At 43.1% G+C, this 27,232-nt stretch overlaps 3 protein-coding genes and 1 long non-coding RNA gene across 26 annotated transcripts in view; 1 reads left to right on the forward strand and 3 right to left on the reverse strand.

Moving 5' to 3' along the window:
- The first annotated feature begins 776 nt into the window (after positions 1 to 776).
- LOC126986171 (peflin-like) lies at positions 777 to 13,739 on the forward strand. 11 transcript variants are annotated; one of them, XM_050842113.1, is made up of 8 exons: positions 777 to 948; positions 1,916 to 1,999; positions 3,519 to 3,741; positions 4,931 to 5,083; positions 7,398 to 7,541; positions 8,220 to 9,448; positions 9,714 to 9,773; positions 9,862 to 13,739. In XM_050842113.1, the coding sequence occupies exons 1-6, from the start codon at positions 943 to 945 to the stop codon at positions 8,441 to 8,443; spliced, it is 834 nt and encodes a 277-aa protein (XP_050698070.1). In that variant the 5' UTR covers positions 777 to 942; the 3' UTR covers positions 8,444 to 9,448; positions 9,714 to 9,773; positions 9,862 to 13,739. The 11 variants fall into 11 exon arrangements, with proteins under 11 accessions (XP_050698070.1, XP_050698065.1, XP_050698069.1 ...); XM_050842108.1 differs by lacking the exon at positions 9,714 to 9,773 and having other exon boundaries at positions 8,220 to 9,218; positions 9,367 to 9,594; positions 9,774 to 13,739; XM_050842112.1 differs by having other exon boundaries at positions 8,220 to 9,218; positions 9,367 to 9,448; positions 9,714 to 13,739.
- On the reverse strand, positions 2,006 to 3,512 carry LOC126986175 (uncharacterized). Its single transcript, XR_007739368.1, has 3 exons — positions 2,795 to 3,512; positions 2,615 to 2,749; positions 2,006 to 2,524 (listed from the first exon to the last, which is right to left on the reverse strand). It is a non-coding gene; the product is annotated as an uncharacterized LOC126986175 (long non-coding RNA).
- Positions 13,740 to 18,581: 4,842 nt separating the features above from the next.
- LOC126986169 (uncharacterized) overlaps positions 18,582 to 27,232 on the reverse strand; it is a 73,803-nt gene continuing 65,152 nt past the window's right edge. For 4 of the 5 annotated variants that reach the window (XM_050842093.1, XM_050842091.1, XM_050842090.1 and 1 more), the window contains 3 exons: positions 25,045 to 25,299; positions 22,022 to 22,618; positions 18,582 to 21,354 (listed from right to left, as the gene is read on the reverse strand). In XM_050842093.1, coding sequence (XP_050698050.1) covers positions 21,226 to 21,354; positions 22,022 to 22,618; positions 25,045 to 25,299 — 981 coding nt within the window. In that variant the 3' untranslated portion in view covers positions 18,582 to 21,225. Of the gene's footprint in view, positions 21,355 to 22,021; positions 22,619 to 25,044; positions 25,300 to 26,348; positions 26,461 to 27,232 lie in introns of those variants that run through there. The other variant, XM_050842092.1, reaches the window with a different exon arrangement.
- LOC126986170 (uncharacterized) lies at positions 22,629 to 24,077 on the reverse strand. Of its 9 annotated transcripts, none has more exons than XM_050842097.1 (3): positions 23,733 to 24,077; positions 23,040 to 23,633; positions 22,629 to 22,941 (listed from the first exon to the last, which is right to left on the reverse strand). In XM_050842097.1, the coding sequence occupies exons 1-3, from the start codon at positions 23,987 to 23,989 to the stop codon at positions 22,638 to 22,640; spliced, it is 1,155 nt and encodes a 384-aa protein (XP_050698054.1). In that variant the 5' UTR covers positions 23,990 to 24,077; the 3' UTR covers positions 22,629 to 22,637. The 9 variants fall into 9 exon arrangements, with proteins under 9 accessions (XP_050698054.1, XP_050698058.1, XP_050698059.1 ...); XM_050842101.1 differs by having other exon boundaries at positions 23,040 to 23,336; positions 23,535 to 24,077; XM_050842102.1 differs by having other exon boundaries at positions 23,040 to 23,237; positions 23,436 to 24,077.

The following is a 27,232-nucleotide window of genomic DNA, read 5'->3' on the forward strand; positions in this document are numbered from 1 at the left end:
CTTATTATTTATTGGTATTGCATAAGACGATAGATAAATAAGATAGATAGATAAAGTATATTTGTTTAACTCTATTCATTGCGTTTAAAACAAGTTAATAGATAAAAGAGGGATAGATATTGCACTTGGAGCCGAAATAGACACTCTACTGCTACCTTATCTTACTAAATCCAACACATATGATAGTTTCCATTCTATTCAGAGTGTTAAATAATTTCTCTAAGCCTTGTAAATTGATAAAAAGGAAAGAAGAAGGTAAGAAAAAACAAAAACTCGGGTCAATCAATCAATCAATCATTTGGAGCCGAAATAGACAAACCACTAATACCTTTTTATCTCCCTACCCTGCCATATTAGATACATTTTGTTATATTTAGAGTGTTGAATAATTTCTTCTTACCTTAAAACTCAATAAAAAGTTAAAATATTTGGAACGAAAACAAAATCTCGGGTCATTCAATGCATTAGGAACATTTTTATCGCCCTGCCCTGCCATATTAGATACATTTTTATTATATTTAGACTGTTGAGCAATTTATTCTTACCTTAAAACTCAACAAAAAAGTTAAAATATATGAGGAACGATAACCAAATCTCGGATCATTGACTGCGTTACCCTATTGTCGTACTAGGCATATTATTTTCGTCGTCTTGAGACCTAAAAGTGATAACGATACCTATTTATGATTAGGGTTCAAATGGTTAATTATCGATGTTTTTATTGTTGTGGGTCGGACACTGGAAAATACGATGGTGTGAGTACGATAATCTAATAACTCGGGTCATTGAGTCACCAGCCGGCAGAGGGTGAGGGCGTTCGTGTTCCCAGTGAGGCAAAAGTTGACGTCCACGCCTTGACCCACATCTTTAATTAGGCCCTGAGGTGAGAGGAGACAAGAGGCACCGAAGACTCCCCTCCAGCACAGCACACACACCGCAGCCATGAGTGTGAGAAGGAGTATTTGTGTTATCAAGTTATAGCAGTCAGTCTTCGTGCTCGGGGGAGTGGCCTGCTGCTGCCCTCCCTTATCTCTGTCTCCCTTTATCTCTTTATCTCCCTTTGGACGCCACGGAAAGGGTTAACAAGGGTGATTATAAGGCCTAAGTCACCTGATAAGCGTCAAGTGGAGGCCTGGTAATGGTGGAGGGTTTAGAATATTGGCAGTTTGTTTTTTCTCTTCCTCCTTCCTGAGTCATGGTGTTGCCTCATCCCTGCTGACACGTAGGCTCCAGGACAGCCCGTGCCCGGGGACGACCCCCTCCTCCTGAAAGGTCCACTTCCTGACGCAACACCAAAAACTGGGACGAAAAGTCCCAGATTTTGGTGTTGACAGCAGGAAAATGCACCACAAATGTCAGTGTTTGAACACCCCGAACCCCGCCGGCTGATTTGTCTGGCCCTGCCCGCCCCCTCCAAGTGGCCACAAAGGTCCACTTGTAGTGGCAAAGACCCACCTTTGACAGCTGTGGGCACAGCCCTGTAAGGAGGATGTATGTGGGGGCAGGGGGGGAGAGGAGGACGAGGTGATGGGAAGGAAGAGGTGGTGAGATAATCTCATTACATAAGAATAAATGAAGTGCAAATCGTTATTATTATTATATTATTACTTCTTTCATAAATTTAAGATTATGAAAGGATAACTTTATACATGTTTTTCCTATTCCTATTATTGTCATTACTATTACAAATCTGAGTAAGTTGTTGAATGAAAGGAATGAGGAAGATGAATGAAGAACACATGAAAAAGGAATACAAACAAAAATAAACGAGGCATTAAAAAAAAAAATGAAAGAGGAAGAAAAAAATACTGTCCTGTCTTTTTAAATCAATGTGTGTGTGTGTGTGTGTGTGTGTGTGTGTGTGTGTGTGTGTGTGTGTGTGTGTGCACCTGTCTCAAGGTGTGTGGCGTTGCAGGGCTACGTGGGATACGGTGCGCCGCAGGGAGGCTACCCCGGCCAGGCCCCCTCCTATGGGCCCCCAGGAAGCCAGGTCCCAGGGGTGAGATTTAGCCCCCCCACACCCCACATTTGGCTTTCCCCTACCTTACCCTCCCCCTTCCCAGCTTTACCTTCCCTCCCCTTACTCCCCTTTACCTGCATTCAGTCTTCCCGTGTGGCTAAATCTGTTCGATAACCAAGTTTACTTCGCTGAGAATGTACAAAGCCATTCGCTTATTAATTATGCGTTAAATATGTCTCGCAGGTGTGAAGTTTTGCTATTAGTGCGTTGGTGTTGGTGTGCAGTAACCCAGCGAGGAAGAGAGAGAGGAGACAGATGAAAGACAAGTTGATTCTGTTCACACACACACACACACACACACAGAGGCAGAAGGATGAGGTGTGTGTGTGTGTGTGTGTATTTACCCACAACTAGGTAAATACACACACACACACACACACACACACACACACACACACACACACACACACACACCTCATCCTTCTGCCTCTGCTGTCACCCTCCCAGCCTCACACACACCTCACCCTTTTGTCTCTGCTCTCACCCTCCCAGCCTCACACACACCTCACCCTTTTGTCTCTGATCTCACCCTCCCAGCCTCACACACACCTCACCCTTTTGTCTCTGATCTCACCCTCCCAGCCTCACACACACCTCACCCTTTTGTCTCTGCTCTCACCCTCCCAGCCTCACACACACCTCACCCTTTTGTCTCTGCTCTCACCCTCCCAGCCTCACACACACCTCACCCTTTTGTCTCTGCTCTCACCCTCCCAGCCTCACACACACCTCACCCTTTTGTCTCTGCTGTCACCCTCCCAGCCTCACACACACCTCACCCTTTTGTCTCTGCTCTCACCCTCCCAGCCTCACACACACCTCACCCTTTTGTCTCTGCTCTCACCCTCCCAGCCTCACACACACCTCACCCTTTTGTCTCTGCTCTCACCCTCCCAGCCTCACACACATTCTCTCAGTCTTTCTCTCCTTCGCAGTAGTGTGGTGTGGTGTTAGACATTGGGCACACCTTGATCAAAGTGCAACAATAGACTATAGCTCTGTGTTACAGGTAGTCTGCCTGGCTAGTACAGAACCATATCTTGATGCTATGTTAGAAAAGCCATTTGATAATAGTAACACAGCCTTTCATCATGCACTCCAACTGATCCACACATATATATATAAACATTTACCTCACCTTACCAACGTGCTGTATCCACCAGGACTTTGGCAACCATGGAGTGTCACCTGATTGTCTCTTGTTAGCTGCAACAACTCAGCAGGCTCAAGATGTCCTCCCGCCACTCTCGTCACGCCATCCATAAATTTCTCTCTCTGTCTTCCTCTTGGTCTTCTGCCTTCCACCATAAACATTTAGTGATAGAAAATACCACAAAAAGTTTATAGAGTTGACGATGAAGGTGAAGATGTTTGATGATGGTGATGATAGTTTAGAGTTGACAATAAAAGTGAAAATATATAATAAAGGTGATGGTTGTCATGTTGGTGATAGTGAAGCCATCCGTTCCCCCTTCACCCGCTGGTCCTCCCATTCCAGGGTTACCCCGGCCAGCAGCCCTATGGAGCCTACACCGGGCAGCAGCCTCAACCTGGGGCATATCCAGGCCAGCAGCCACCCCCAGGGGCCTACCCAGGCCAGCAGCCACCCCCAGGGGCTTACCCAGGGCAGCAGCCTCCTTCTGGACCCTACCCGGGCCAGCAGCCACCCCCAGGGGCATACCCAGGGCAGCCACAGGGGGGGTATGCAGGACAGCAGCAAGGTGAGTGTGACAAAAGGGCATTGGGTGTCTGGGTTGCCTACTTTTGATGAGTGACCTTATCCCATACACATACCCACCTACCCTGACCCTCCCTAAATCTACTACAGTCATTGCCTTCCCACCATCACCCTGTGCTCTGGGGAAATTATATTTATTCTTATGCAAGAGCTACAGGTATCTTCACTCCTTCATCCCTTAACTACAGATTTCCTACCAGAAGACTACAGGAGTGCTACATGAGTAGAACAAAAAGTCGCTACTACAATTCAATGAAGAAAAATGTAAAGTCATGCACCTTGGGAGGGGATATTCAGCATACCAATACCACATGGGAAACACTCCATTATCCACCACAGAGGCAGAGAAAGACCTGGGAGTGTATGTTACTAGGCTACCAGTGAAGGCAAAATCTGTGCCAATCGCAGCGGACGGGTTAACAGCTGCACTATGGAACAACTCATGGACTTACTTCTCATATATATTTTGGCCCATTCCTTGGACAGCCACCCACACCTTAAAAATAACACTCAGCATTTCATCTCTTCATATGTCTTGGCCCACAACTTTGCAGCCCAGTAGGAGGATAGAAGTAGTGCAGTTGATTACCCCGACACATCACCCAACGACCATCACCCACCTCTAGGAAATCATCACCCATCTATAACACATCATCACCCACCTCTTAACACATAAACATAACTAAACAAACCCAACCAACTAACATAACCCTAATCACTCACTTTCTATTCATCCTCCTTTTTTCCTTTTTATCTTTATCTTACATAACTAAACCAAACCAGCTAGATAACACAGTCCCAGCACCTCAAATCTGACACTCTTTATAGCTACTCCTTTCCTCTTCCTCCACTTTTATCTTTCTGTTACACAACTAAACAAACCCAACTAGATAACACAGTCCCAGCACCTCAAATCTGACACTCATTATAGCTATTCCTTTCCTCTTCCTTCTCCTCTACTCTCTCTCCTTCTCCTCCTACTCTTACTTTTTTACTTTTTTATCTTTCTCTTACATTACTAAACAAAACCAGCTAGATAACACAGTCCCAGCACCTCAAATCTGACACTCTTTATAGCTGCTCCTTTCCTCTTCCTCTTCACCCACCTATTAATACACCATCACCCATTTATTCCACACCGTCACCCACCCCTAACACACCTTCACCCACAGCAGGCTACCCGAGCGTGGACCCGAATGTTGCGTCGTGGTTCCGAGCGGTGGACCAGGACAACTCAGGCCACATCAACGCCGCGGAGCTTCGTCAGGCGCTGCAGAACGGGAATTGGTCGCAGTTTTCGTACGAGGCTTGTCGGCTCATGATAAGTGAGTATCGGACTGGGGTTAATGTGTATGGTGAAGGATATAAAGGAGAGAGAGTAGGGGGTAGGAGGAAGAGAGGAAAGGAGTAGCTAAAATGAGTTACAGATTGGAGGTGTTGGGATTGTGAGAGGAAGGATGGGAAGGAAAAGAAGGTTGAGGAGAGAGAGAGAGAGAGAGAGAGAGAGAGAGAGAGAGAGAGAGAGAGAGAGAGAGAGAGAGAGAGAGAGAGAGAGAGAGAGAGTAGCATCAGTGTCATTTCCGAGCTGTTGGGATTCTTTGGTTACCTTTGTTTAGTGATGCAAGAGGAAGGATGGGAAGGAGAAAGAGGAGGAGAGAGAGAGAGAGAGAGAAAGAGAGAGAGAGAGAGATCAGTGAGTGTCATGTCAGAGCTGTTGGGATTCTTTGGTTGCCTTTGTTTAGTGATGCTAGAGGAAGGATGGAAAGGAGGAGAAGGAGGAGGAGAGGGAGAGTACCATCAGTGAGTGTCATTTCCGAGCTGTTGGGACCGTGTTGTTTGGTTGTGGTAATGTGATAGGAGGGATGAAAAGAAGAAGAAGGAGGAGGAAGAGAGTAGCTGTTGGGACCCTGTTGTTTAGTATGCTTAGACTGCTTGCGTTAATATGATAGAAGGATGAAAATGAGGATGATGACGAGACGGGAAAAGGAGCAGCATCTAGTAATATAAATACAGAAAGGAAGGATGGAATTGAGGGGGAGGATGATAAGGGAAGGAGCACATCTAATAACATAAATACCGTAAAACCTCTTGAAGTCCATTATTGACAAGTGTAATTTCTCAAGCATTCGGTAAAGTAGAAACAAGTACTTACCAAAATTTCTTGAGCATCTGGTAAAGTAGAAATAAATACTTACCAAAATTTCTTGAGCATCTGGTAAAGTAGAAATAAGTACTTACCAAAATTTCTCAAGCATCCGGTTAAGTAGAAATAAGTACTTACCAAAATTTCTCAAGCATCTGGTAAAGTAGAAATAAGTACTTACCAAAATTTCTTGAGCATCCGGTAAAGTAGAAATAAGTACTTACCAAAATTTCTTGAGCATCCGGTAAAGTAGAAACAAGTACTTACCAAAATTTCTCAAGCATCTGGTAAAGTAGAAACAAGTACTCACCAAAATTTCTCAAGCATCTGGTAAAGTAGAAACAAGTACTCACCAAAATTTCTCAAGCATCCGGTAAAGTAGAAACAAGTACTTACCAAAATTTCTCAAGCATCCGGTTAAGTAGAAATAAGTACTTACCAAAATTTCTCAAGCATCCGGTTAAGTAGAAACAAGTACTTACCAAAATTTCTCAAGCATCCGGTTAAGTAGAAATAAGTACTTACCAAAATTTCTCAAGCATCCGGTTAAGTAGAAATAAGTACTTACCAAAATTTCTCAAGCATCCGGTAAAGTAGAAACAAGTACTTACCAAAATTTCTCAAGCATCCGGTAAAGTAGAAACAAGTACTTACCAAAATTTCTCAAGCATCCGGTAAAGTAGAAATAAGTACTTACCAAAATTTCTCAAGCATCCGGTAAAGTAGAAATAAGTACTTACCAAAATTTCTCAAGCATCCGGTAAAGTAGAAATAAGTACTCACCAAAATTTCTCAAGCATCCGGTAAAGTAGAAATAAGTACTCACCAAAATTTCTCAAGCATCCGGTAAAGTAGAAATAAGTACTTACCAAAATTTCTCAAGCATCTGGTAAAGTAGAAATAAGTACTTACCAAAATTTCTCAAGCATCCGGTAAAGTAGAAATAAGTACTCACCAAAATTTCTCAAGCATCCGGTAAAGTAGAAATAAGTACTTACCAAAATTTCTCAAGCATCCGGTAAAGTAGAAATAAGTACTTACCAAAATTTCTCAAGCATCCGGTAAAGTAGAAATAAGTACTCACCAAAATTTCTCAAGCATCCGGTAAAGTAGAAATAAGTACTTACCAAAATTTCTTGAGCATTCGGTAAAGTAGAAATAAGTACTTACCAAAATTTCTCAAGCATCCGGTTAAGTAGAAATAAGTACTTACCAAAATTTCTCAAGCATCCGGTTAAGTAGAAACAAGTACTTACCAAAATTTCTCAAGCATCTGGTAAAGTAGAAACAAGTACTCACCAAAATTTCTCAAGCATCCGGTAAAGTAGAAACAAGTACTCACCAAAATTTCTCAAGCATCCGGTAAAGTAGAAACAAGTACTCACCAAAATTTCTCAAGCATCCGGTAAAGTAGAAACAAGTACTTACCAAAATATATCGCTGACCTTGAACGCTCATCTGACACCTCTGATAACACCACTACCCTCTCCCCTCAGCCATGTTTGACAGAGACAACACTGGCAACATCAACATCCAGGAGTTTGGGCAGCTCTTTACCTTCATGAACCAATGGACCGAGGTGTATCGCCGGTATGACAGCGACAACTCCGGCACCATTGATGAGAGCGAGATGTCCACCGGTGAGTTATGGGAGGGAGGTGGGAGGAGTATGTGTGTGTGTGTGTGTGTGTGTGTGTGTGTGTGTTTTACGATTCTCATCCTCATACCTACTGGTTGAAATTAGTTAAGATTTGTTTCGTGGATTTTAGAGTAGTTTTCCCTTTCCCTCCTCTTCCTCCGTTCATATTTCAGCCTTTTCAACCTTGCCCTTTCTCTTTTATTCTGCTCTTTCATCCTCTCCTCATCTCCTTTATTCCATCTTCATCCATATCCAACTATCCCTTTTGCATTACAGATTTTGAGTGGTTGTCCCTTTCCTTCTCTTCCTCTTTATCCATTATTAATCCCTTTCAATCTTTCTCTCTCTTCTTTATTCCCTTACTTTCATTCTCTCCTTTTCTCCTTTATTCCATCTTCATCCATGTCCAGGTACCCTTTTTCATTACAGATTTAGAGCGGTTTCCCTTTTCTTCCTTCTCTTCCTCTCTCTCTATCCATTATTCATCCCTTTCATGCTTTCCCTGTGTCCTCTATTCCACCTTTATCCATATCCAACTAGCCCCTTTTCCTGTACTCCAGTCTTCTTATTATTTCTATCCATCTTCTCCATGTCTATTCCATCCTTATCTATGTCCAACTCCTTTCTTCATTTTACACGTCATCCATATTTACCTTCCTTCCTCCGTCCCTCCCCGCAGCGCTCCAGCAGATGGGTTACCGCCTCAGCCCACAGTTCGTTGGGTTCCTGGTGGCCAAGTTCAACCCCCAGACTCGCCGCGTCACCCTCGACAACTTCATCGTGGCCAACATCCAGCTCAAGAACCTGACTGAGGCCTTCCGGAACCGCGACCGGGAGATGAAGGGTGTCATCTCCATCTCCTACGAGGACTTTGTGAACATGGCTTTCTCCTCGATGACGTAGGGGGTGTAGAGTAGGGGATGAAGGTGCGTGTTGTAGTGGTGGTTGTACGTGGGTGGTGAGGTGAGGTATGGACTGACTGACTGACTGATTAACTAACCTGCTATTTGACTGAGTGACTGACTGGTTGGTTGACTGACTTGTCTTGCTGGTTGCCTGACTGAGTGATTGACTAATTTGCTAAGTAACTGATTGACTGATTGATTTGCTGACTGACTGACTGGCTGACTAACTGACCAACTGATTAGCTAAATAACTGACTGTCTGACTGACCCAATGATTGACTGACTGACTGATTAACTAACTAACTAACTAGGTGACTGAATGACTAACTGACTGACCGACTGACTACCCTTCCTACTAACTGACTGAACTACTGAATGACCGAGGAAAGACACAGACAATAAATAGAACAACGAACTCTTACTAACCAAAAAAATCAAACTTCTCGAAACAAATTAGCAAACAAAAAGAAGAAGAAAACAAAGCCTTCACTCAGGACATTTCCAAAGCCTTGCCGCTGGGCCTCAAGAACAATGCACCAAGTTACCAAATCACTAACCTATCGCATGCCACAGAAGGTGTATTGAAAGTACTTAGAGATATATTGTTTACATCCACAACTGATAGGTTTTTAGATCATCATAGTTAGCATGCCACAGAGGATATAGTGCTGGGAGATGTGCTGTATGGACATAGAAATCACTAACTTGTCACATGCCACAGAGAATATAGACAGAAAGTACTTAGATGTATTGTTTACATCCACAACTGATAGGTTTTTAGATCATCATAGTTAGCATGCCACAGAGGATATAGTGCTGAGAGATGTGCGGTACGGACATAGAAATCACTAACTCGTCACATGCCACAGAGAATATAGACAAAAAATACTTAGATATATTGTTTACATCCACAACTGATAGCTTTTTAGATCATCATAGTCTCACAGCATGCCACAGAGAATCTAATACCGAGAGATGCGCTGTACGGATTTAGAACTCATAGGTTTTCGCATCATCACAGGCTATTGCGTTTCACCGAGAGAGATGAGAAGTACTTGGAGGTGTGCTGTATAGATTTAGAACCAGTGGCTTTTTGTATCATCACAGGCTATTGGGTTTCACAGAGAAGAGATTGAAATGTACTTTGAGGTGTGCTGTATAGATTTAGAACCAGTGGCTTTTTGTATCATGTTGTATATTGGCTATTTCACAGAGAAGAGAAAGAAGATGAAATGTAGGAGTGTGCTGTATACATTTAGAACCAGTAGCTTTTTGTATCATAACAGGCTATTGCGTTTCACAGAGAAGAGATTGAAATGTACTTTGAGGTGTGCTGTATACATTTAGAACCAGTGGCTTTTTGTATCATAACAGGCTATTGCGTTTCACAGAGAAGAGATTGAAATGTACTTTGAGGTGTGCTGTATACATTTAGAACCAGTAGCTTTTTGTATCATAACAGGCTATTGGGTTTCACAGAGAGAGATTGAGAAGTACTTAGATGTTTTGTTTAGATTTACAACCAGTTACCAGCTTTTCAAATCACCACAATAGGCTGTTTAACTATACCTTTTTCATGCTACAAAGAGATTGAAAGCACTTTGGAGATGGGCTGTATAGATTTAGAACCAAACACTGCTTTTCAAATCATCGTAAATGTTTAATCACTCTTGTTACGACACAGAGAAGATTGAAAGTATAGGGGCAGAATCATTAGCTGTCCAAATCATCATAGGCTATTTAATTACTTTTCCTATGACACAGAATAGATTAAAAGTATACACGCAGAATCATTAGCTTTCCAAATCATCACAGGCTGTTTTAATCACTCTTCTTACAACACAGAGTAGATTGAAAGTATAGGGGCAGAATCATTAGCTTTTCAAATCATCATAGGCTGTCTAAGCACTTACGACAGAGTAGATTGACAGTATAGGGGCAGAATCGTTAGCTTTTCAAATCATCATAGGCTGTCTAATCACTCTTCCTACGACCCAGAGTAGATTGAAAGCATAGAGACAGAATCATTAGCTGTCCAAATCATCATAGACTAACTACTCTTCCTACGACACAGAGTAGATTGAAAGTATACACGCAGAATCATTAGCTTTTTAGAGTATCATAGGCTGTTCAGTTACTTTCTCATGCCATCAACACAGGCTGCCTTACATACTGGCTCCTCCCATTGGTCCAAAGCCATACACTCACAGGCTGCCTTACTGACTACTCCCTCCTGTTAGCCTATTGTCATTTTCTGCTCTTCAGGGACTAGGGTGAAGTAGGGTAATATTGTAACACTTTCGTTCCTTCTTTCCCAAATTGGTGTTTAGGTGCTGAGTCGTCAAGGGTTTAGGATTTTTTTTTCTTTGCAGTAAGCAGTTCAAGGGCAAAAAAAGGAAACAATAATGAATAAAAAAAAGCCCGCTACTCGCTGCTCCTACAAAAGAGTCAAGAGGAGTGGCCGAAAGATAGGTCAATAGGTCTTCTTGAAATACTTGTTCTTCGCGATTTTACGACTGGTTTCCGTGGCGTGTCGGAGGAAATGTTAACTCGCGTGATTTACGACTTGATTTCCGTAGCTTAATGTTGTGTAGCTGTGAAGGACTGCATAATTATTTCCTCTCCTAAACTGACTGAGAAAAGCGCTTCCATGTGTAACGTATTAAAATGTACTTAGTTTCGTTGATTTTAGAATGTGTATTTGCGTAGCGTGAGGCGGCGAGCGTAACACTTAACACGAAAGCCGCCTCGATCGCTCTACTAATTATCGAAAGGTGCTTGATTGCCTTACTGATTAATATGGTACTTATATTCTCCTTGATTTTATAACTTCACTTCAGTAGTCTAAGATAACGACGGGTGATTGTCAGTGTAAGGTGAAGGTGTCTTGTATTTTAGCTCGTTAAAAAAACAGCCATGAGTTTCCTCCTTGGCGGTTCATTACATATAAGGTTTGTTTGACACGTCCTTCTCACCGTTCCCGTCGCTGCTCGTGTCAGGAATTGAATCACTCCGGGAAACTGAACTGAGCGATGTGACGTCTGCTGAAGACCCGCACTGTGCTTCCCGCCTTGTTACGCACCGCACGGTTCATCCCTTGACCGAGGCAAGATGCAGGCGCTGTCCTGGGTCGCTATTCTCAGATGTTTCCACCTTCCACATCATCCATTTCCAAAGGCCAAAAAAGGAGGTCAGTCAGGTTTTCATGAGTGCTTTTTCACAATCATAGCATAGAGGAAGAGTCAGACTACCACCAGGGCCATTAAACTACCCCCGGAAATCAACGTTGTCATATTGTCGTACTCGGCCCGTTATTTTTACCGATTTCTGATCCCAAACTGTCCTAGGCCCCATTAACGAGATTCATTCATAGTTATCGTTACAATAGTTAATTCCTGATGTTTCTCGCCAATAGTTATACGTCAGAAACCGGTAAATACTATGCTCTGGGTACGATAATCTGGCAACGGTGCTGGAAATGCCCAAAACTCCTACAAAAAGCATGTCAAATATGTGTGCTGGGGAATATGGCCGCTGTTCTTGCTCCAACCACTGCCTAATCACCTTTCCCACATTGCATTTTTCCCTCACTCGCTCATCCTTGTGTAGCTTTAAGTGAGTATTTTGTATCATGTCTGCTCCTGGGACCGAGGCTACATCAGGAAGGAAGGCGATGAAATTGACGACTCTGGACCTTCAAGATAAGCTGAGTCTTGTCAAGAATGGATGCTGGGGCTGCCATGCAATGTCTGCTTTGAGTTCGCTATCAAACCCAGGACTCTCAACACCACCAAGAAGACTATTCATGCATGTGCCGTTACCTTAAGAGGACCACAGCACAGGATTATAAGGGGGATCGGGCCGACAAGCACATGACCCTAGCCACCAGTGTTGTCAAGCGATGCAAGGAGGAACTGACTGCTGCCGTGCCTGTTACGAGACCCCCAACACCTCCATCGCCCACCCAAAGGCTTCCACAGTGCTTAGGTTATGCTGCATAGGCATGGGAAGTGTTTTTCTTTTTAGTTTTGAAGGGGGCTATTCCAGTACATCTACTATTAGACCATTCTTTGATCTTTGCTCTGACAACAGTTGACTTCTCTGCCTCGGCTCAGTTTTCTAGAGTGAATATATTCCTAAGTATTAACAGTAATGGTGAGTCCTACCTGCATAACATAATCCGAAGACCAATGATATATCAGAGTATTATATATATATGTGAGGATTCATGGAACTTATAATAATTAAGGTCGATTTCTTAAACATTTTGCTGTATTTTTTAAACTAATGTTGTAGTGTTAGCGAGCTGGTTGTTTTGTTATGTTGTGAGTTGTAATAACCATGTTGTGCACGGAATGTTATAATTACGTGTGTATTGTGAGGGTGTTGGTTTTGCTGTGCTTCCAGTTTTGCCCCAGCCAGCCAGCGGTCAGATCATAACTGGCTGTCATGAAGTCCAGACACCAATACAGTCATGATACACTTGTGATTATTCCTTGCATAACAACCAACCGTGGCAGGAAGCCGGGCAGGAGAGCAAGGAAGTGGCCCGAGCCTCAATGTTTACCCTCATACCTCTCCTGTCCGGCTCGTTGGTTTTCGTTCGTTCCCAAATTAAATCAAGATGGTGTGAAAGCGACATTACCGCCCCCTTCCTGTTTAAGATTATTACTACAGAACTTTTAATAAAATTGTGCCTCATTGTTGTACCAGACTGTCTGCTTTCATGTTGCCATTAAATACTCACCTGTTATTAAGCACAAAGGTTATAGACCCCTCATATGACCTCAAACCAGTGTCAGTCATCAATAGATAGCTTACCAAGTGCTCTGCCAGCACCGTGGGATAGTAACCATCTCTCAGGGGTCATGACACAAGAAACAAACAATATATTACTTTATTTGAAGGCGCATCAACATCAGGTGAGAACAGAGTTGCCGCCACATGGAGGCTGATGAGTGTTACCTTGGGGCAGGAACACACCATCAGGGCAGGGCAGGCACTGTGCTCTGTTTCCTTCAGTGATGCAGTGTTTGTGTAGCATCAGACTTGCTCAAGCATAATAATCTTAGTGCCAGCCAGTCTCCTCTACACACACACTGCTGTTGTTGAATGATGGGTGGATGTAGGGCAGGCACGGGGTAACCAAAGCCACAGAGTAGGAGAGTGGCCAGCTCCATCACAGGCATTGTGCTGTTATCAAAAGAACCACACGAAATTGAAACTGATGCTGATACAAGCGTGTTTTTGGCGCTGTGGGTGCTTTTTCGAGATCCTGACAACAACTACAGCACTATTGTATCAGCGTCAATTTGAATTTCACACAGCTCTTGGTAACAACGTGGCCAAACTCTCCTATTTTGTGGCTCTGGGCAGCACGAAGATTAATATAAAAAAGAATGATAGGAAAGTAAAAGAATCTTGCCTCTATCAGTTTCCTTTAGTCCACCTGAATGCCTGTGACTTGTTTTTGGTCTCCTTTCCATCTTCTTTCTTCTTGCTGGTGGGAGTCTGATGCTACACAAACATTTCACAACTGAGGGAAGCAGAGCACAGTCTTTACCCTTGCCTGCCCTGATGATGTGCCCCGACCTCAGCCCCACGTGCGACGGCCTGCTCGGAGCACCACTCGGACACGGCCATGGTTGACCTAAGCTCGCCACAACGGAACCTTGACCTTACCATGCCTGAGACAGTTACCGACATCAATATTTTGACACCTCTGAGAATTGTTAAAAAGGATATCAGTTTGTCAATCATGCTTTTCTCGTCACATAAGTATTTTTGGGTCACTGTTTACCATAAAATAATAATAATAATAAATCTAATGTGGTATCTGGCATAGTATTCTGCCTTTGAAGTCTCCGTTTCTTTGTATTTTAAAGATAATAAACAACCAACTGTATCTGGTGTCTGAACCGTCCCAAACACTGCGTAGCCTCAAGGTTCCATGCAACAGAATCAAGACAGGAAACGTTCTGTCTACGAGGTCATGCCGATACGTAGGATGACCTCTGACCTGACCTAACCTACAGTACTGGACAAAACAAGGTTATCACATGTTACTCTTTGTTCCCTGGGAGGACATGGCAAGGCAAGGCGTGGTTATGTCGTACAGAATTTGTTGTGAGCAATTCTTGACGTCTGGAAGGTTAGAGTATGTTCGCCAAATACGTGCATGGATAATTGAGTGTAATAATTCAGTTTTCAACCTCTGCTCAATTTTCTCAAAGTAATAAATTTCTCTGCTATGATTACTATTGACTGGAATGGTGGATTTGAATTGGTAGATCATTAAGGGCAATAGTTCAGATTTATACCTTTGATTAATTTCCCAAGGCATAATTTGTTTTCCTGATATGAGAATTAACTGGATTGATAGAGATAACTTGACAAACATTTCAATTAGTAGAGCATCAGTGCCAATAGTTCAGATTTATACTATTGCTAGCTAATTCTTTTTCTGGTGTGATAATTACTTGGTGCATTATCAGACTTGGCGAACATACCCCATGACAAATGTTCTCTCCAGTGCCAGGGAAATCACAGCTCTGGGTTAAATAATATATGGGTTTAGGAAAGGAACCAGAGCAATGACCACTGTTAACAGACACCTTAGACTAACACATGACTCTTTAAACGTCGTATTAGTCTTCGTCAACAACAATGTGGCTTATTTGTCTTTTATGACCCATTTTTTTTTAAGGCATGGTTAGTTAGTTTTGTTAACTCTTTACACACTTTTTATGACTTGAGTTTCTAATATGTCGACAACTGTGGGAAAATAGAGTTTCTAATATGTCGACAACTGTGGGAAAATAGAGTTTCTAATATGTCGACAACTGTGGGAAAATAGAGTTTCTAATATGTTGACAACTGTGGGAAAATAGAGCTTCTAATATGTTGACAACTGTGGGAAAATAGAGCTTCTAATATGTTGACAACTGTGGGAAAATAGAGCTTCTAATATGTCGACAACTGTGGGAAAATAGAGCTTCTAATATGTCGACAACTGTGGGAAAATAGTTTCTAACATGTCGACAACTGTGGGAAAATAGTTTCTAACATGTCGACAACTGTGGGAAAATAGTTTCTAACATGTCGACAACTGTGGGAAAATAGTTTCTAACATGTCGACAACTGTGGGAAAATAGTTTCTAACATGTCGACAACTGTGGGAAAATACAACACTTCTGGATAACGCCTTTCCAACAACGAAATAAAAAAGTCAAACTAGCTTCATAACTGTTAACAAATACTGATACGACGTCTAAAGTATCTGGTGTAAACATTGGGTTATTGCTTTGCCTTTTCAGAATCTCTAGCATATGCATATAACTCATCACTGGAGATAAGGACATGTAAGGACAGCAGTAAACCCTCCATTTAACACACTTCTCATAAGGCTTTTCATATAACACACCCTTGAGCTGACTCCACACACACACACACATAAAAAAACTATCAGTCTTAAAAACGATAAATCCCACTGCAATAACCTCTCATTTACCAGGAATTTCTTTAGTAGCTATCATGCGTTAAATAGAGGGTGCACTGTATTGCCTAGGACAGTGGCGGGAAGTGAACCGAGAGAACACAGTGCCGTGAACAAGAACCGTAACCGAACACAAATCTGGCGGGGGGGGGACAGCACACATGCGGTGGGTGGCAAGGAACCTGTTTTTTTTCGTTTACCTTGCAGGCCCGGGGTGTGACGACAGCAGCAGCACGGCACAGGAGTAATGAATGAGTGTGTGAACGTTGCTTTCGGGTTATTGCGGAAGTGGGAAGACAGGTTACGTGGAAGACATCGCTGGAACGAACATCTTATCCCACTTTTGGCAGCTTGTTTTAACTCTTGAGCAGTGTATTGGAGGAACGAGAAGATTGTTTTAGTTTCTCTCTTGATCAATCGAACACAGAGACATCACCGGAGCTGACATTTTATCATTCACTTCTAGCAGCTTGTCTAACTTCAGGAGCGGCAGATTGGAAGACCATGGAGGTTATTTTTGTTTGTCTCTTGATCAGTTAGGACACAATGGTTATGGCTGGAGGGGTCGTCTGGTGCCTTCCCTGCTGTGGTCGGCCCCTTGGAAGAGTCGCCAGGAATTAAATATTAGGTAGATGGACACATTTCAGGAGCTTCAGGGACACAGTGGAGCAGTGTTCTCCGAGTAAGGTCTGCAGACGTGATGCACAGGACCATCGTCTCATTCCCTCGGCCTTGGGAGTGAGTAACAGCCGCTTATCTGGAGGCTGGCGGCCACGCTCAGCCACGCAGTTTAGGGCTAGGCAGCCTCACACGGACATAAACGGGACATCTAACATACATTAAATAAATCTTGTTCATCATGAAGCAACTACGATACAATATGCACATCACGAGTATATATATATGCTTTAAGTTATTGTCTTTAAATTATATATGCAGGATGACTAACTGTCTTTTTAAAGACTAAAATGCACAGCTGGAAGCTAGATCACTAGGCTGAGCTACGGAACATTCACTATACAACAGTTACAGGATGCCTCGCAGGCTCCCCAAGGCACAACAGCCAAGCAACAATATCTCAGCTTATATAAACTTCTGCAATCTTTACATAACAAATACATGAATACAAGGCAATTATTCAGAAGACCAACCACCCAAGACTCACTGAGATTGTTTTCAGGCAAGTTTTGTGTTTTGACTGAATCACAGAGAAAATAAACGTGGAACGTTAGTGTTCGGAATGATTACCCAATATGGCCATAAATATATTATCTATGCATCTCTAAGTATGTAATGGAAGTGTTTGAGCCAAGATGAGTATGGAACGCAGCGCCGACAGACCCCCAACAACACAGGACAGCGAGAGGCGGAGACTGTAGGCGGGACAGGACCATGACACACACACACACACACACACACACACACACATTATCAGTATATTTCATGGACCACAACAACTATAATGAACATAAACATAAAAAATAAAATGGTCCAGTAGAAATAAACATCATACTACACACAGGCCGATATTATAAGACACTTTCGCTTCTCACTTCAACTATTTCTCAAGGTCAAAAAAAGAGATCAGTCGGGTTCTAATGAGTGTTTCTTTAGGCTCACGCTACTGAGGAAGGGTCAAACTACCACCAGGGTCATAAAACTACTGGAAATGCCCTCATCTCATACGAAAGCCTTGTCAAATATGTGAACTTGAACGGTGAAATGTTTTAAAATACGACCCACACACACACACACTGGTGGATGCAAGTCACTCCCAGCAGGACTCACACGGACTTGCCGGCCCTGGACTTCGCCTCTCCACCATCACAGTCAAGCATCACATTGGAATGGTGGGGGTGATGGTGGCCCCACACACACACACACACACACCACACACACACACACACCACCGAAGCCGCCACGCCCACTCGATGATACACGGTTACGACATAAAAGCCCGCCGACAAAAACAATAACAATGATAGAAAATGTATATCTGGATGAAGGAGAAATAAGAACATCACTCCCATCCCTCTTCAGCACACATAAAGTTAAATAATAGAATAGAAAATAAAAACTGGACGTAATGATGATTAAAAAGTGGAATTAAAATTGTACACCGAATATAATAAATGATTCGAGGATGTTATAATAAAATGAGTTCTAATAAAATGTTAAAATGGACAAAAAATGATATAATGAATTCTATAAGACACTAAACTTGACATTATAATAAAAAAAAAAAAAAGTTAAAAATAAAAATGTTGTACACCTAATATGATAAATGATTTGAGGATGTTCTAATAAAATGAGCTCTAATAAAATGTTGAAATGGACAAAAAATAATATAAAATGAATTCTATAAGACGCTAAAATTGACATGATAATAGTAATAAAAAAAGGTGGAATTCAAATGTAGTATACCTAATATAGCAATGATTCAAGGCGCAGTAATATAATGTGTTCTTATAAAACGCTAAATCGGACAAAAAATGATATAAAATGAATTCTATAAGAGGCTAAAATCGACATCATAATAGAAATTGTGGAATTCAAATGTAGTTTATGAAAAATAATAATGATTGAAGGGTGTAATAATAAAATATCCTTCTTCTTCTTCTTCTTCTTATAAAAAAAAAAAAAAAAAAAAAAAAAAAAAAAAAATCCTTTAAGATGCTATACTGGACCTCATAATAAAAAAAATGAAATTAAAATCTATACCTAATAAAATAATGATTGAAGAGTGAAATACTAAAACAAATTCTTCTAAAACACTAAACTGCATAAAAAATGATAAAATGAATCCTATAAGATGCTTTACTGGACACCATAAGAGCAAAAAAAAAGTGAAATTAAAATCTATACCTAATAAAATAATGATTGAAGAATGAAATAGTAAAATAAATTCTTCTAAAACACTAAAAACAACAACAAAAAAAAGAAAACGAATCCTATAAGACGCTATACTGGACACCATAAGAATAGAAAAAAAGTGAAATTAAAATCTATACCTAATAAAATAATGATTGAAGAATGAAATAGTAAAACAAATTCTAAAACACAAAACTGGACAAAAAATGATAAAATGATCCTTTATGACACTGGACTGGGGAGATGCATATAAGGGTAGATTATAGACAAGTTATACCAATGATCGTGAGTATACAGACCACAGAAGCACCCAGACAAGCTCTCCCATCACACTGGACGTCCCCGTAACAGCATCTAACAAACTGATCAAATAAATACGTTATCTTGAGTGAGTAAACGTGAGATGCTGAGTTAGTGTGTTGGTGAGTGAGCCTTGCCGTCTCTCCCTCCTCAGCGTTGTCGTAGAAAGTATATGAAAGATAAAATATAAGCAGAGGAGATACAGAAATAATTGTAATGAATAATAATGGTGAAAATGAAGGAAGTTAAGAAAGAGCAATAATGAGGAAGAGAGATATAGACTGGAAGGAGATAAAGGAGAGAGCTGCAACAAGAAATAAAGATACACAAAGAATTATAGGAAAGAATAAAGAAATACAAAGACGAAGGAGATGAAGGAAGAGCAATAATGAAGGAGAGATATAGAGGAAGGAAATAAAAGAGAGAATCGCAACAGGAAATAAAGACACACAAAGAATTACAAGAAAGAATAAAGAAATACAAAGACGAAAGAGATGAAGAAAAGCGACAAAAATGAATGAACGCAAAGAAGGAGAAATACGAAAAGAAAAAAAGATACATAGGAGGGAAATAAACAGAAAATAATCGATGAATGACAAGAATAAGGACACAAACAAAGAAAATACAAAAGAATAACATAGAAGAAAGATAAACGAAGAAACATAACCAGCAATAAAAATAAAAACAAAAGAAATAAAACCAAAAAACAGACACGGAATTAAAACATAAAAAAATCACCCGCCAAGATACGTAGGAATAAACGACAAGGATGAACACATAAGGGAGATAAATAAGGAAGCAAAACAAAGAGGAAAAAAAAAGAAAAAAATACGAACAGAGGAAATACGCAAAGAATCGTCAGCCCAAAACACATCGGACTGGCAGGCACAGTGAGTTCGTTCGCTCTATCGCATCATTATTGCTTCAAGTTTTAAATAGTTTCCCCTTCCTGTTTTCTATCAATCAGCTAACGAATGAAGAGATGCAAGGACGTGATATCCACTCCCCCAAAAATAAATAAAGTCGTCGGTCATATTCTGTACTTTTTTCCAACTGGCGCTTAATAACTCATAACTCTATCACAAGTATTGCCTCTTTTTAAATAGTTCACCCGTCACCTCGCATGCCTGATATGACTAACACACACACACACGCACGCACACACACACAGTGAAAACGAGACCTTCCGTAACCCAGCTAAAGCCACCGAAACGTAACCCAAACACCTTCGGAAAGAGTAAGTCAACCGAAGTCCGTATTCCCACACATCTCGGACCCTCAGTGTTCGCCTATTCAAAGAGCCTCTCGTAGTATGTTCCTTGGGGCTTTTCATGGACTGTTTAGTGATGCTGGTGATAGTCTGAAAAGCCTCCCATAGTAGAAGTTCCTGGGGGGTTTTCATGGACTGTTTAGTGATGCTGGTGATAGTCTGAAAAGCCTCCCATAGTAGAAGTTCCTGGGGGGTTTTCATGGACTGTTTAGTGATGCTGGTGATAGTCTGAAAAGCCTCCCATAGTAGAAGTTCCTGGGGGGTTTTCATGGTCTGTTTTGCGGTGCTGGTGATAGTTTTACATGACCTCTACATCTTGAATGGGAAAATCGCAGATGAAAACCCGGATAACCTTCTCTGTGGCCTTGCGAAACAGCCGTAATAGGAGCCAGAGACGTCTAAGAACGGACCCAAGCCTTAGCCCCTTTCAACCCTCACTCTTATGACTAAACTGAGTAAATGTAAACAACGCAAGCCAAGCAGAATTGACCCTTAGACAGAACCAGGGAGAGGAGACACTTAAGGGGACACACAACTCCTTGCTGGCAGATACAGGAACAGAAGACAGACCCTGCCCTTCCTCCCCTGCCTCGTATAGGACAGGGACCAGGGAGAGGAGACATTTAAGGGGACACACAACTCCTTGCTGGCAGATACAGGAACAGAAGACAGACCCTGCCATTCCTCCCCTGCCTCGTATAGGACAGGGACCAGGGAGAGGAGACACTTAAGGGGACACACAACTCCTTGCTGGCAGATACAGGAACAGAAGACAGACCCTGCCCTTCCTCCCCTGCCTCGTATAGGACAGTTTACCCCTTCCCTTGCCCCTGGTGTGTCTAGGTTACTTTAGCCGGGACAGAAGGGCTTGCAGCATCCCCTTGATGTCCGCCACGTCCTGGGTCTGCTGAAGGAGCTGCTGGTGGAGTCCTGATGTCCTGTTCTGCACCTCGTTCTGCACCAACAGAGCCACCTGACCGGGGAGGGAGAGAGTGGTGAATTATAAGGGAAAAGAAGAGATTAGAAAAGATAAAATATTCAATAATTATATAAGATAGAAAAGAGAAACAATGGTAGATAAAAAAAGACTGATGAAATATAAAACGAGATTCTTTGTGGATCGAAAAGAAAAAAAATACCAGTGACATTAATACTTTGTGGCTGCTTGATTGATGAGAAAAAAACAGAAAAAAATAAATAAACAGGCCATTGATAAAAAGATAAGTGATGGAATATACAAGTAATCAATATTAATAAATGACAAAAACATGATAGGCAGAAGATGATAAAGACAATGCCTGCTGGAAAATGCTAATGCAAAATAGGTAAATAAAAAAAAATAAAAAATAATAATAATAATAAAGTCAATAAATTAAAACAATACCTGGAACCTTATTTTATCATGGCTCCTTCAGCACATAATAAAGAAAATAATAATAATAATAATAATGATAATATAAAAAACAAATAAAAATAAAAGATGCCTGACTTTTTCTTCCACCCTGACATCTTGAAAACAAACAAACAAGCACAAAAACAACTAAGTAAAAACAACAAAAAATCAACCTTCTCATAAAAATAAAAACAAGAATAATAAATAATAAGAATAAAAACAATAACAAACAAACACACAAACTAACCTCGGGGTGATTAAAAACAGTCGATGAGGAGAGCGGCACAGACTGGCTCCTCCTCTCCCCACCCTTCTCCTCCCCAACTCCCCGCCTCTCATCCCTTAAGCTCATCGGGGAACGCCTCAGACTCCAGTTAACATCCAAGGAGGAATAGCTCGAAGGGGGCGGGGAGGAAGGTGTGCATGGGGGTGTGTGGGAGGCATTGGGGAGGATACGCGGTGCCAAGGGGGTGATGGGGGAGGCGGAGTGCGCCGTGCGGGATGTGGGGTGGAAGGTGGAAGGGGTGGACGTCATATTCTCCCCTTCAATAGGCTGTGAGAGGGGTGTAAGGGGTGTGGGGTGGATAAGACTGTCAGGGGGCGTGGGGTGATGCGTAAAGGGTGTCAGGGGTGCAGGGTGGGACGTAACAGAGGAGGGACGGGTGAAATTCAATGTCGTGTCGCTGTGGGTGTGTGTAGGGGTGCTCGGGTGGCTGGGGGATAGCCATGGGGGTGCGTGGCCATCCTGGGGTGTGCTGGGGGTCTCAGGGGACTCTGGGGTGACTAGGGTGAGCATCTCGAGGTCCTGGCACAATTCTGACTGTTGTTGGAGAAGCACCATCATCTGCGTAAAGGAAAGTGCGTTAAGAAAGTGGAGCTGATTCTAATAACCTGTTGACTGTGGATTTCCTACAAGTAGACCTCACCAAGCTACAGGAGTGGAACAAAAAGTGGCTGCTACAATTCAATGAAGAGAAATGTAAAGTCCTGTACCTTGGGAGGGGAAATCCAGCACACCAATACCACATGGGAAACACTCCACTATCCACCACAGAGGCAGAGAAAGACCTGGGAGTGTATGTTACCAGGCTACCAGTGAAGGGATATCCAGCACACCAATACCACATGGGAAACACTCCACTATCCACCACAGAGGCAGAGAAAGACCTGGGAGTGTATGTTACCAGGCTACCAGTGAAGGATATCCAGCATACCAATACCACATGGGAAACACTCCACTATCCACCACAGAGGCAGAGAAAGACCTGGGAGTGTATGTTACCAGGCTACCAGTGAAGGGATATCCAGCACACCAATACCACATGGGAAACACTCCACTATCCACCACAGAGGCAGAGAAAGACCTGGGAGTGTATGTTACCAGGCTACCAGTGAAGGGATATCCAGCACACCAATACCACATGGGAAACACTCCACTATCCACCACAGAGGCAGAGAAAGACCTGGGAGTGTATGTTACCAGGCTACCAGTGAAGGGATATCCAGCACACCAATACCACATAGGAAACACTCCACTATCCACCACAGAGGCAGAGAAAGACCTGGGAGTGTATGTTACCAGGCTACCAGTGAAGGGATATCCAGCACACCAAGACCACATGGGAAACACTCCACTATCCACCACAGAGGCAGAGAAAGACCTGGGAGTGTATGTTACCAGGCTACCAGTGAAGGGATATCCAGCACACCAATACCACATGGGAAACACTCCACTATCCACCACAGAGGCAGAGAAAGACCTGGGAGTGTATGTTACCAGGCTACCAGTGAAGGGATATCCAGCACACCAATACCACATGGGAAACACTCCACTATCCACCACAGAGGCAGAGAAAGACCTGGGAGTGTATGTTACCAGGCTACCAGTGAAGCGATATCCAGCACACCAATACCACATGGGAAACACTCCACTATCCACCACAGAGGCAGAGAAAGACCTGGGAGTGTATGTTACCAGGCTACCAGTGAAGGGATATCCAGCACACCAATACCACATGGGAAACACTCCACTATCCACCACAGAGGCAGAGAAAGACCTGGGAGTGTATGTTACCAGGCTACCAGTGAAGGGATATCCAGCACACCAATACCACATGGGAAACACTCCACTATCCACCACAGAGGCAGAGAAAGACTTGGGAGTGTATGTTACCAGGCTACCAGTGAAGGGATATCCAGCACACCAATACCACATGGGAAACACTCCACTATCCACCACAGAGGCAGAGAAAGACCTGGGAGTGTATGTTACCAGGCTACCAGTGAGGGCAAAATCCGTGCCAATCACAGTGGCAGAGTTAAAGGAGTATGTTACCCAGGCTGCCAGTGAAAAAAAAAATCCATACAATAATAGCCAGACGGGTTAATACTAAAGCCTATACTCTGTACTATGCTATATACTACCAATGCAATACCCTATACTGTACTATTTTACTATATACTACTATTAGACTATGCTATTATACTATTCTATCATACAACCTTCCCTGTCTATCTTCTTCCCTTCCTTCTCTAATTTTCCCTCTCTTCTCTTCCTTTATCTTACTCCTTATTTATCACTTCTTCCTTTTCCTTCCTACACTTATCATTTTCTCTCATCTCCTTCTCCTCCTCCTCCTTCTACTTTCCTCATCTTTCTCTCTCCCTTTCATCCACTGTGTATGTGTGTGTGTGTGTGTGTGTGTGTGTGTGTGTGTGTGTGTGTGTTTACCTATTTACCTGTGCGTTAGTGTATTTACCTAGTTGTGAAATACAGGAAAAGAGTCATACTAGGCTCGTGCTGTCCCGTCTCCATAACGCTTATTATCCAGTTTGGCTTTAAATTCATTTACCTAGTTGTAATTTTACAGGGCCTGGGCTTACGCTCGTGTGGTCCCGTCTCCGTATCTGTAATTATCCAACTTTTCCTTGAAGCTCTGCACACTCTTCGCCGATACTATTTCTTCACTTAGTCTGTTCCAAAGCTCTATATTTCTTTGTGGGAAGCTATATTTCTTTATGTCTCTTGAGCATCTTCCCTTCCTCAACTTTTTACTATGTCCTCTAGTATTCCTGCTGGAAGGTTCTTCTCTTAGTAGCAATTTCTCGTTATCTACTTCTTCCATTTTACTCAATAGCCTATATATTTGTATTAGGTCTCCTCTTTCTCTTCTTTGTTCTAGTGTTGATAAGTCCATTTCCTTAAGTCTCTCTTTATATGTCAGTCCCTCCATGTGTGTGTGCGTGTGTGCGTATGGCCGTGTCCCTCACCTGGGCCACGACGTTAGAGAGACAAGCGTGGCCGAAGGAGTCTGGACGCCCCTGGGCCAAGAGGTTCTCCATGTGGATGACTTCTGCTCGGATGGCCGTGCGGATGGCCCTCACACTCCTCAGCTGGTGGAGGACGAGGTGGTGGTGGTTCGCCGGGTGCAGCGCAGTGTCCAGGGCCAGGCGGTGCAGGTGGTTGGACAGACGCTCCTGCTCCGCCAGCTGGTGTTGGTAGCGCTGAAGAGTGTTTAGGAGGCTCTGGGGGAGGGAGGGAGTGGTGATGGTGGTGGTGGTAGTGGTGGTGGTGGTTAGAAGTGGTGGTTAGTGGTGGTGGTTAGAAGTGGTGGTGGTGATGGCGGTTAGAAGTGGTGGTGGTGGTGGTGATGGCAGCTAGAAGTGGTGGTGGTGGTGGTTAGTGGTGATGAGTAGTGGTAATGGTGGTGGTGGTGGTTAGTGGTGGTGGTGGTGGTTAGTGATGGTGGTGGTGGTGGTGGTGGTTAGTGATGGTGGTGGTTGGTGGTGGTGGTGGTTAGTGGTGGTGGTGATGGTGGTGGTGGTGGTTAGTGGCAGTGGTTAGTGGTGGTGGTGGTGGTGAGTGGTGGTAGTGGTGGTGGTGGTGGTTAGTGATAATGGTGGTGGTGGTGGTTAGTGATGTTTTTTCTCATTATTTTACTTAGAGGGGCCTTTAACTTAACCTAACCTAACCTAAGTAACATGACCCCCGCAGCTACCGGGTTAAAAATCCTAAAAGATCTATGACAATCCGTATAAAATCGAAACCGAACTATTGTATATACTTTTCAGGCTATTGGTTAACGTATCGCAAAACATAAGGTCCCACACATCTATTATTTTTGCAGTCAACTAGTACAATACCCTATACTATACTGTTATACTATATACTCCTATTAAACTAGGCTATTATACTATTCTATCATACAATCTGCCCTGTCTATCTTTTTTCTTCCTTTCTCTAATTCTCCCTTTATTCACAGCCCCTCTCTCTCCTCTCTTTCTCTATCTCACTCATTATTTACCAGTACCTAAAAATACTACTAAGAAATACTCAAAATGATAAAATAAGACGGCTCCCTACATCACATCTTTCCCGTTCAATACCACAACATTCACACATCAACAAACAAAACAAACAATAATACACACCTTTTTACCACTACAAAATAAACTCAAGCACATAAAACAATAAACAAACAAACAAACAAACAAACAAAAATACTACCCACTTACAACCACAACCAAAAAAGAAAACCGAGCCACAAACTCAACCAAAACAGCACCGTACTTACCAAGGGAGTGGGCTGTGGTGGTGGTGGTGGTGTGTGGTGGAGGGGGTTGTGGTGGGTGGAGGTGGAGGTGGAGGGGGCGGGGGAGGTGTGGGAGCGCTGAAGCCTCTGTGGTCTGGGGTGGGGGGAGGGAAGGTGGTGGTAATCATAAGAGGATGCGCAATGGAGGGGAGGGGTCGAAGCCACATCCTCCCCCCCATATGTCCACACTGGGGGGGGGCTGGGGGCTGGCAGGGGTTCAGGTAGGGAGAGCCGTCGCTGTCTGAGTCTGTTTGTCGGTATGGGAGGTGCAGGGGGTAGGGTGGATGGGGTGACAAAGGTTGAATTTACAGGGATGCACAGCGGACAGGGTGGGATGGGGGGCGACAGAGGCATATCCCCCGTCACCCCTCCCACCCCTAGCTCTACGTTAGGTCTATAGGCATGGAAAGCGGAAGGTGTGGCATCTAAACTATGACTAGAGTGGAGTGGGGTGGAGTTCCGGGCGGAGGGATGCGTGGAAGGGTGTGTGGGTGGGAAACAGCAGTCCAGACTATGGGAGTGTTGGATAGGAGGCGTCCCCGCAGCCCCTACAGCCCCCATGCCGATGTCACAGGCTGCGTTGACGGGTGACGAGACTGACGGCATTCCGGGTGACAGCTCTGGAGTCTCGAAGCTCACGGCGGATGTGCGGTTGAGTGGAATTTGTCGGATGGTGTCAATGCTGCTGGCGCTGTCCTTGCTCCACCACCAGTAGACCTGTACACACCACACGCACACCCCAAGGGTCACTACAACATGCATGGACACGCCCACACGACACACCACACCGCTATGCTACACGAGAGATGTTTGTTAATGTATGCTGGGAAGAGAGGAGGGAGAGAGAGGAGGGAAGGAAAGGAAGG

Source organism: Eriocheir sinensis, chromosome 61 (assembly GCF_024679095.1).
Source record: "Eriocheir sinensis breed Jianghai 21 chromosome 61, ASM2467909v1, whole genome shotgun sequence".
NCBI lineage: Eukaryota > Metazoa > Arthropoda > Malacostraca > Decapoda > Varunidae > Eriocheir > Eriocheir sinensis.